The sequence below is a fragment of the Priapulus caudatus genome, unplaced genomic scaffold (genome assembly GCF_000485595.1).
Source record: "Priapulus caudatus unplaced genomic scaffold, Priapulus_caudatus-5.0.1 Scaffold448, whole genome shotgun sequence".
Taxonomy (NCBI): domain Eukaryota; kingdom Metazoa; phylum Priapulida; class Priapulimorpha; order Priapulimorphida; family Priapulidae; genus Priapulus; species Priapulus caudatus.
Window position 1 is genome coordinate 203,824 of NW_014577509.1, and position 10,576 is coordinate 214,399.

General features: G+C 40.8%; 2 protein-coding genes and 1 long non-coding RNA gene across 4 annotated transcripts in view; all 3 read right to left on the bottom strand.

Annotated features, from left to right (window-relative positions):
- Positions 1-205: 205 nt before the first annotated feature.
- On the bottom strand, positions 206-8,119 carry LOC106810522. Its single transcript, XR_001394030.1, has 2 exons — positions 7,902-8,119; positions 206-466 (listed from the first exon to the last, which is right to left on the bottom strand). It is a non-coding gene; the product is annotated as an uncharacterized LOC106810522 (long non-coding RNA).
- Positions 5,734-10,576, bottom strand: part of LOC106810521 (protein max-like) — a 14,043-nt gene continuing 9,200 nt past the window's right edge. For both annotated transcript variants that reach the window (XM_014813900.1, XM_014813901.1), the window contains exons 2-5: positions 7,427-7,525; positions 6,919-6,963; positions 6,675-6,782; positions 5,734-5,804 (exon numbers count right to left, since the gene is read on the bottom strand). In XM_014813900.1, coding sequence (XP_014669386.1) covers positions 5,748-5,804; positions 6,675-6,782; positions 6,919-6,963; positions 7,427-7,468 — 252 coding nt within the window. In that variant the 5' untranslated portion in view covers positions 7,469-7,525 and the 3' untranslated portion in view covers positions 5,734-5,747. The remainder of the gene's footprint in view (positions 5,805-6,674; positions 6,783-6,918; positions 6,964-7,426; positions 7,526-10,576) is intronic.
- Positions 8,901-10,576, bottom strand: part of LOC106810520 (protein max-like) — a 14,082-nt gene continuing 12,406 nt past the window's right edge. The window contains exons 3-4 of the mRNA XM_014813899.1: positions 9,944-10,045; positions 8,901-9,684 (exon numbers count right to left, since the gene is read on the bottom strand). Coding sequence (XP_014669385.1) covers positions 9,575-9,684; positions 9,944-10,045 — 212 coding nt within the window. The 3' untranslated portion in view covers positions 8,901-9,574. The remainder of the gene's footprint in view (positions 9,685-9,943; positions 10,046-10,576) is intronic.

Sequence of the window (10,576 nt, forward strand, 5' to 3'; positions counted from 1 at the left end):
CATAGGATACCAAGGCCGGGTACGTTCTCGGGTTTCTCCCGGGAGTACCCAGGGAGACATAGACCCTAGCAGCCTTACTAATAGCAGCCCACTTCTCCTTGCTGAAAAGCAACCACTAAATAAAAGGTCCCAATTTAATTTTAAATATGCTACTTTTATAATGTGGATTTTGCTGCTAAAAAATACGTATGAGTAAAGATTGGGGTTCATAGATGCAAATTTTACTTTATATTAGTATAAAAATTACCAAGCGTTTTGAAAACAAAATGTCATGCTATAATAACATGCTGAAGGGGATATATATTTTGTGGGATACTAGAAAGCGTTATGCCTTTCCAAACGATAAAAGGCATTATATTTGGCTGTCAGACTTATTAGAAACTCATACACTCCATAAATCATTTACTTCATACAGCTATTTACCAGCCATGATTACTTGGGCTCGTAGGGTCTATGTCCCCCTGACCTCTGTTTGACCTGGCTCGTTTAGCTATTTCTGACTAACCCTAACCCTAAACCCTAACCCAGGCCGTAGCCAGGGGCGGCGGTTCGAGGGGTTCGCACAACCCCCCCCCCCCCGAGAAAAGAAAAATCCCCATTTGAAAATTTGCAAGAATTTTACCTCAGGTACTCGCGCTTCGCCACTTTTGTGTCAAATAATTGCAAAATCTCCATCGTGTGGGAGGGGGCACCCTCCCCTCCTGCTCGCGTCGCTTAATGCTCCCGTCGCTCGGTCGCTGTCGCCGAGCCCTCACACAGATTGCCACACATGTTAAAAAACGAACGCCCCCATATTAAAGCGTTGGCTAGCGGGCCTGAACCCCTACTTATATTATATATTATAGTATGACCTATATATATATATATATTATATATATATATATATATATAGGTATATATATGTTTGGTCAGAAATGCGCTAAACGAGCCGAGGCGTCAAACAGAGGTGCAGGGGGACATAGATTCGACCTTATCTGCATTACTTGGATGGCACTTTGGTATAATAGTCTTGTTGATCAGGTCATACCAACTGAGATTTCCAACCATCCATTTATACTTTGCCATTTTTGCGCAAACGGTACATGGCATGTCTGTTGCGTGTGCACTTCTCTAACTTCTGCCACGGCTACTCATGCTTAAAGGCTACTAGGCCATTGTGATTATGGCGAATGGTTGACGATGCCCTAGAGTAGAGTGGCCACCGTGTAGTTAATCAGTACATAACCTTACATCCAAACGCGGTATTAGTTTTGTCAATATCACTGCCGTGTTACTAAAGAAATGTGCTGGATTGCAAATCCGGCAGTCCAAGGGGAAATCAGCTTGTTTACAGTTTCAAACCGCTGCCGGTGAGAGCGGTTGTATTACAGATTTTATAGATGCAGCCGGACATTTTCACACGGGGCATGCTCGGTCCGTCACGCATATGCTGATCTATCGAGTGGATTTCGTAAACACTGGGACGCTCGCTGATAAGGAACTTTTTGTCGTATGGGCTGTCCGTATGTGCTGGTCCGTGATTGTGCCGTGGTGTTTTACTCCATTTCCGATGTTTAGTCCGTGGCCTGTGGTCTAAACCGCTGACACCTCCATTTCATCTGGCGATCCAAAACATACCGAGTCCTCCGGCCAACCCAAATGTGTTACGTTTCGCCCTTGACTCCGCTCCTGGATGAGATCATTGTACGGCACGTGAAATATATCTCAACAACCGGATTTATGTCTTGCTGTTGCTAATGTAAGCCAGCGTGATTATTGGACAAACTAATTACGTGGTTTGGCTTAGTAGGGTTACTGTTAGCTTATTACACTACACCAACGTGCCAGTTACTCTAGCATTCGCGCGTGATACTCAACATTGCATAATGCTACAATAATAGGAAGGGACAGCTCATCTTCGTAACTACTACAATCCTCTACTCTGCGTGAATGTTTAGCGTTGTCGGGGGGATGCGACGAGTATCAGTAGAGTTTAATTTCTACTACGTAAAGCTCTGTATGCCCATTTCTTATCCTCGTATGGTGTAACGAAGTACATCTAAATTTAGCTATGTCTAGCTATGCACGTCAGGAATTACAACGACAAGAAAACCACTAATGCTGGTAACGTATAACACATCACGTGTGTTTTGTACAAAGGATGTCAACAAATTCTTACACTATAATGCTAGCAGGGCGAGAGCATGACGAGAATCGAAGTATAATCTTGACCCAATGTCGTTCAATTTAGTTGATCATAACATCAAATAGAACCTTTCGGGAATTCCAGCCATCTTTGTAATTGTAATTGTTGGGAAATTACTATATGTATGTCTGATTACGTTTACAGACAATAGAAGATAATTTTTTTTTTGCTCAACTGAATAATAGTGTGATTTACTCAGTGGGTCATTATCTCATCATGTGCTGATATATGCACACTTGCATAATTTAATTGAAAAGGGTCAGAGGCCAGGCGTTAACAATGACAGCTAATTTTATACTCTCTTAAAAATCAGGTATTCTATTTCCCCTCAAAGGAGCAACATGAACGATGCAGCTAGCATAGCGAGTACTATATTACATGTATCCTGCAAACATGCCATACTGAAAGATGCTGGATTATGCTACAGCGTTAAAACAATGGTTGCTATATTGCAACATCGCCAAATGACAGACAAACATTTAAGAGAGTGATGGTATATGGTGATTCTTAACGGCATAATTAGCTACATATAAATCTGAGACTGATATTATACCTTAAATCTGAATGTCAAGGGATAAACTTCCTTCCAGTTCTTAGATAGTTTTAAAATATTATTGTCTTATTCCAGGCAATGGTTTCAGTTTCGTTTTTTTCGTGTCTACTTGGTACAGTATTGCCACCTTGGTGGTCTGAGAGTTATGTGAGCCGTTGATCACTGTCAGTGAAGCATTTACTCCTGGAAACAATATTCCAATGACTTCTAGTGTTATAGTCAGTAATTTGCTACTTGAACTTTTTATAGATGGCAATATCAAATTGGATAGCAAGGTTTTAAAACAATTCTACAAAGAATATACAACTCGTTCAAACTTTTGCTTATTACAATATCGTACAAAACCATTACTTTTTTGTTCTGTTGTTGTTTTTTAGCCCATGTCGGTTAGTACTCTTATAAAGATACTAGCAATGGTATGTCCACTAATTACAAAGTGCGTTTGACTGGTTTTAAAAGAGACTCACACGTACCTGTGGGGGGAGGTTCACAAGCTTTCTGTTTTTTAAGTTGTTATTAAGCCCATCTTGCAGTATCTGTGTCTGCTGGAAGCCATCATTTGCAATTGGCCTTTTCTAGAGCCCTGACTGCAATGAACAAGTATCAACATGTGACATGATAAAACAATGGCTATGGAAAAAGGTAGGAAGCATTAAGCTACCGTATTATGACCTTGTGTTTCTGCAAAAAGCGATCTCATGTATCTCTGATATACAAGTGCCGCAGAGGCGACAGCGCTCCACCTGACGGTAGGTGTTCTGATGCACTAAACTCGGCGATCCGGCGGGGGGGGCAACGAATCAAGTGGAGCACCCTCCTGCAGTCGCCGCAGTTTCGCTCTCCACTCGTGTCTCTCATTCCTTCTCCTTTCGCTCTCTCTCCGTGCCTTCGCGCTCTCTCGCCTCTTTGCCTATCTCTTCCCTTCGCGCTCTCTCTCTCGGCGATCCACTCTCTCTCTCTTCTCTCTTTCTGCTCTCTCTCTCTCTCTGCTCTCCTCTTGCTCTCTCTGTCCTTCACGCTCTTCTCTCTCCCTCTCTCTCCGGCGCTCGCTCACACGCACTTCCCTCGATTGTCTCTCTCTTTCTTTTGTCTTTTGTCTTTCTCTCTCTCTCTCGTTTTTCTCTCTCACTCTTGTCGCGCGCTCTCTCTCTCTCTCTTGCTTCTCTCTCTCCTCATCTCTCTCTCTCGCTCTCTCTAATCACTACTCTCTCTCTCTCTCTCTCTCTCTCTCGTCTCTCCTCTCTCTCCTCTCTCTCTCTCTCTCTCCTCTCTTTCAGCTATCTCTCTGCTCTCTTCTTCCTCTCTCTCTCTCTCTCTCTCTCTTCCCTCTCTCTCGCGCTTACTCTCCGTCTCCACCTCTTCACCCTCGCCTCTCTCTCTCCCTCTTTCTCAATTTTCTCTCTTTCTCGGGGCTAAGTCGCTGCCGCAGACGAGGCACTGTACGCACTGATTGTCTATACAGACGGTGCTGATTGTCTATAGTGTCTTCTAACCCTAGCAAGACCGTTTCGTTGGAGCTAGGCAACGCGCGGGAACGTTTTAATATAACTTCACATAAAATGTTTCGATACTATAGTATATGTTAATTCGGTGGTGCACTCCGGCAGCCCTATGTTTTATTTATGTTAACTCGGTTTCCCAAGCACGCGGCCAAGGCGATGGCTAGAAAATTATGAAAAACTTAGCTCTAAAAAGCTGCTTGACAGCAGACAAACTACCTGACAGATCTACTTGTCCTCCGTGCAAATGGACAATGTACGAACAAACGGATAGCCCTTATTTCAAACACTGATGTATGGTATCTAGGAGCCTTCTCGAAGAAATGTCGTGGGATTGTTATGAAGAGTTGCCACGAGATGGCGCGTACGTTGGGTCAGCTGGAAGCCCTCGTCGTAGTATGTAACAACTATTTGCAAGGACAGAATAGGGCGGTGAAGCACTCCTCCATTTACCTTACACAAGCCTACAGGCTGAAATAGAGACAGCTGCCACCTGTACCTAATTACGCAGGCAAAAACTAGTACACCACTACTATCACCATACACTGCAACTGGCCACTCGGGCCGAGTGGCCATGTGGCAGACTGGCATGATTAACACCAACTGTGACAGTCGTACAAGAAAATTGCCATAGAAATGTATACGATTTAAGGGCTATAATACCTTCTTCAGCAATTTTAGCTTTTGAAATTTCACTGTGACATTGGTAGCCTCATACATCCAGGCATGTATTTAGATTTCGACTAGCAAACCCGGCAGTCAAATTCTTTCTAACCAGTAACAGTTAACAAATCCATGTTTAAATCCCTCCTCTGAGGGTCAAAAGGTTAGTCAGACACTTATTCTTCGCACGTCATGTGGAAAGCACATTTCATGGTCCTTTCAATAAAGCCCATAAAAATGCTAGCGTCACCGCTGAAACAAAAAAGTTTTCAATCGCTCCGTCACACCATGTCCTCAGAAAATGTCTAAAATCTGCCTGTGCCCCATTGACCTGTGACCTGCTGACCTCCAATTTCAGCACAGGATGGCTTTTCCTACCATGATGCCTATACACCGACTATCACGAGCTAGATGCGAGCGTTTTTAGATTTTGCTGCCCAATTCTGCATTTCCTCCCTATTACCTAAGTTAAGGAGGGAATGTTCCCGCTTCATTTACACCTCTTGACCTTTGACCTTGACCCCAGCTTCAACATCCCAACTCGTTTTTCGGATTACCCCCCCACGTCCCGACTTTCGAATCCGGTACGTCGAGCCGTTTAGATTGTTGTGCCCAACTGTTTGACGGACGGACGGACGACGCACGCTCATGGCGATTCTACAAGCTGCATCTGACTATGTCAGATGAGCTAAAATGAAGCCAGGCTCCTGAGTATTATACGTACCAGCACAAATTCCACTTTATGAAACTATGAAAAATAGGAGTAGATGTTTGATTACCTGCGACTCTAGCAATTGATTTTGTGACTTGAGTGTGTCTATGTCTTTCTGGTGGACCGCTGTTTCTGCTACGCATTCGGTCTCAATGTATTCTGTAGCTTTGTGAGGATGACAGCTCGTGATGCCTGTTCAACAATTAAATAAACACCTAATTACTAATCAAATTTGTGGTTTTGCTTCTCAATGGTAGCATTAAATTTCGATGCTACTATTGATTACATAAACAGCATAAATACTACCTCCAATGTTGTTGAAATTCTCCGATGTTGTTGACAGTTTGCCCAATTTTCTCACCTCTTTCTTGTGGGTTTTAAGCAAACGCGCAGTGAAATGGGAGCAACTAGAGTTTATTTTGTCATAAGGTAGTGTGATTATGCATGACACGAAGTATTTGCTAGTCTAGTACTGGAGAAATTAGCGTTTGGATGCGCATTGTGAGCCTTTAATGATTAAAAAATTATGAGTTGACGTCCAACTTTCAATAAACTCACAAAAACAGCTGGCTGTCCAGACTAACAGCAATTTAGTAGATGGGTGATGATAACCAGTATGTGAGACATAACACTTGACAATATTTGGGACACATGCTGATAACTTGAGTGTTTAGAACGTAAAAGAACATGAAAGAAAGTAGTGATCTAAGGTAACTATTCATTGATGCATTAACTAAACTGCATGAACATGTACACTACTGTCCAACCTACTTACTTTTGTAGTTTGATATTGCAACTTAGTTTGGGCAAGAAAAGAACCCAGACAATGGAAGGCCCCCACTAGTAGATAAATTACATGTCTACTTTGACATAAAAAAATGTGGTTTACTTTGGCTATACTTTAGGCACAGCACTATTACAGAGATCTGCAGAATTTTTTATATATTTATATTTATAGTCATAGTCATATTTTTATGCTAAGGAAATGCAAATTATCCCCAAAAGGTCATGTTGTAACTTTGAAATTGTTTAAAGGAGCCATGGGATAAATTTTTTACTTACCTTATCACCCTGAATGGCTGGGATAGAATCCCTTAAACCATGGAAGCTGTCTTTGATGTGAACTCTTCTTTTTCGCTCCAGTGCATTATGGTGTGCTCGTTTCACAGCCTACATGCAAATTATGATTTTATATTGATGCATTACCTATTAGATAGAAATTGACATTAAATAGTTCTCATTATATACGTCACAGAACTTAAAGATGATCTTTACATGCAATTTGTGAAGTATTACTACTACTTACCGTTCCCCCTGCCATGTCCTGCATGCCATCATCCCAGCCATCCTCCTGTGAATTACACCAGTTTTGTTTGAATCATTGATTCCTTGCACTAGATTATAGCAGGGATACTACCTAACAGTAACAGGTTACTATAAGAACACCAAAATAACTAGAACCTACTATTTGATAACCTAGTGGCTGAAGCAAATCACTTTCAAGAGCACAAAGAATATTATTCTACATATACAGTTTATGTCATTACAAGACATTCACAATATTTAAATATAAGGAAATGCTTTCTATGTAATACAGAAAATATTGAACTATAGGACCTAACAAACCACGAATACAGCTCTATTTACACACCATGTTGCATATTATTATCATGTTTAGCAGAAATAAAAAGAAATGTAATTGTAAGTTGTTATATCTGCTAATAATTGTTCTAAGAATGCTGTATAAAGAGCTAGGTGATTAGAACGCTGCTCCTTCCTTTACAGAACAATAGCAACATTTAACCATACCATACCCCATCACTGTCCATGTCAAGTTCCTGGTCATCATCACTCATTATGTTGCTTGTTTTGTTTCTTGGCACGTTATTTTATTTCATGAACTTTATTGTAGCCTGTAAATTAATAATATTTGTAATTAATTAACTGTACAGAATATCACATCAGGGGCGGATTCAGCCCGTATTTGCCGTATTGGGAAATACGGTCTAGATTTCAAAGTGCCCTTCGAAATTTTGCGCTAAAAAATACAGAAAACAATAATTTGGCTATATTCTTCATTTGTTTTCTTTTTCTTCTGATGCATTGACAGGACTTGAAGGAAATCAAAATTTTACATGGTAATAAAACTAGCTTTGATATATCTGAAAAAGAAGGGATGTGCTTGAATCATTCTGCATTAATTGCTGGTATGCAAAGCGCAGGCAAAATGAAGCAGAAATAAAATTCCATATGGTTTTTAGCTATTGCTGATAGGGGACATAGATCGACCTTATCTGCATTACTTGGCATGGCATGGTATAAAGTCTGTTGATAGTCATACCAACTGAGATTTCAACATCCATTTTACTTGCCATTTGGAAAATGTACATGGCATGTCTGTGGTGTGCACTTATTAACTATGCACTACTCATCTTAAAGGCATACTAGGCCCATTGATTATGCAATGTTGACGAATGCTAGAGTAACTGGCACCTTGTGTAGTTAATCAGTACATAACCTTACATCCAAACGCGTATTAGTTTGTCCAATATCACTGCTGGTTACTAAGAAATGTCTGATTGAAATCCGCAGTCCAAGAAATCAGTTGTTTACAGTTTCAAACCGCTGCCGGTGAAGCGGGTGTGATACAGATTTATAGTGCACCGGACATTTCCACACGCATGCTCGGCCGTACGCAATGCTATCATCAGTGATTTCGTAAACACGGACGCTCGTGATAAGGAACTTTTTGTCAGGGCTGTCCATGTGCGTCCGTGATTAGTCCGTGTGTTTTACTCCATTTCCATGTTTAGTCCGTGGCCGTAGTTAAACCGCTGACACCTCCATTTCATCTGGCATCCAAAACATACGAGCCGCACAAATGTTTACGTCATCGCTTGACTCCTGAATGACATTTACGGCACGTAAATGAATATCAACAACCGATTTAGTCTTGCTTGTAATGTAACCAGCAGTGATATTGGACAAACTAATACGCGTTTGGCTATAAGGTTATGTACTTATTAACTACACAACGTGCCAGTTACTCTAGCATTCGGGGTGATACTCAACATTGCATAATGTACAATAAAGGAAGGACAGCATCTTCGATAACTACTACAACCTCTACTCTGCTGAATGTTTAGGTGTCGGGTATGGACAGTATCAGTAGAGTTAATATTCTACTACTTAGCTCTGTATGCCATTTCTACCCTCGTATGGTGTAACAAGTACATCTAAATTTACTATTCTAGCTATGACGTCAGGAATTACAACGACAAGAACCACTAATGCTGTAATATAACACATCACTGTTTTTGTACAAAGGAATGTCAACAATTCTCTACACTAATAATGGCAGCAAGGGCGAGAGCATGACAGAATCAAAGTATAACTTGACCCAATGTCGTTCAATTTAGTTATCATAAATCAAATAGAACCTTGGGAATTTCCACCATCTTTGTAATTGTAATTGTTGAGAAATACTATAATGTATGTCTGTTACTTTACAGACAAATAGAAGATAATTTTTTTTTCTCAACTGAATAATAGTGATTTAATCTCATTGGGCATTATCTCATCATGTAGCTTATATATGCACACTTGCATAATTTAATTGAAAGGTCAGAGGCCAGGGAAACAATGACAGTAATTTTATACTCTCTTAAAAATCAGGTATCTATTTCCCTCAAAGGAGCAACATTAACATGCAAGCTAGCATAGCCGAGTACTATATTACATGTATCTGCAAACATGCATACTGAAAGATGCTGGATTATGTACAGGTAAAACAATTGGTTGCTATATTGCAACATCGCAAATGCAGACAAACATTTAAGAGAGTGATGGTATATGGTATCTTAACGGCATATTACCTACATATAAATCTGAGACTGATTTATACCTTAAATTAATTCAAGGGATAAACTTCCTTCCATTCTTAATATTTAAATTATATTGTCTTATTCTCCAGGCAATGGTTTCAGTTTCTTTTTTCGTCTACTGGTACGTATTGCCACCTGGTGGTCTGGAGAGTTATGTGAGCCGTGATCACTGTCAGACACATTTACTCCTGAAAAGATCCAATACATCTAGTGTTATAGTCAGAATTTGCTACTTAAACTTTTTATAGACGCAATATCCAAATTGGAAGCAAGTTAAAACAATTCCTACAAAAATTACAACTCTTAAACGTTTGCTTATTACAATATCGTACAAAACATTAATTTTTTGGTCTGTTGTTTGTTTTTTACCCAGTCTAGTACTCTTTATAAATACTACAATGTATGTCCACTAATACAGGTTTGACTGTGTTAAAAAACTCACACTACCTGGAGGTTCACAAGCTTCTGTTTTTAAGTTTATAAGCCCATCTTCAGTCATCTGTGTCTCTGGGAAGCCATCCATTGCAATTGCCTTTTCTAGAGCCCTGACTGCAATGAACAAGTATCAACATGTGACATGATAAAACAATGGCATGGAAAAGGTAGGAAGATTAAGCTTGTATTAACCTTTGTTCTGGAAAAAGCATCCTCATGATTTCTGATATACAAGTGCCGCAGAGCGACAGCGCTCACCTGACGGTAGGTGTTCTGATGCTAAACTCGGGGGGGGCAAACGAATCAAGAGCACCCTCCCATCGCCGCGTTCGCTCTCCCTCGTTGTCTCTCATTCCTTCTCTTTCGCTCTCTCGCTCTTGCTATCTCTTCCCTTCGCGCTCTCTCGCTCTTGCTATCTCTTCCCTTCGCGCTCTCTCGCTCTTGCTATCTCTTCCCTTCGCGCTCTCTCTCTCGCTCGATCACATACTCTCACATATCTCTCTCCCTCGTTGTCTCTCTCTCTTTCTTTGTCTTTGTCTCTCTTTCTCTCTCTCTCCCTCTCTCTCTCTCGCTCGCTCACACTCACTCTCGCTCGCTCACACTCACTCTCGCTCGCTCACACTCACTCTCCCTAGTTGTCTCTCT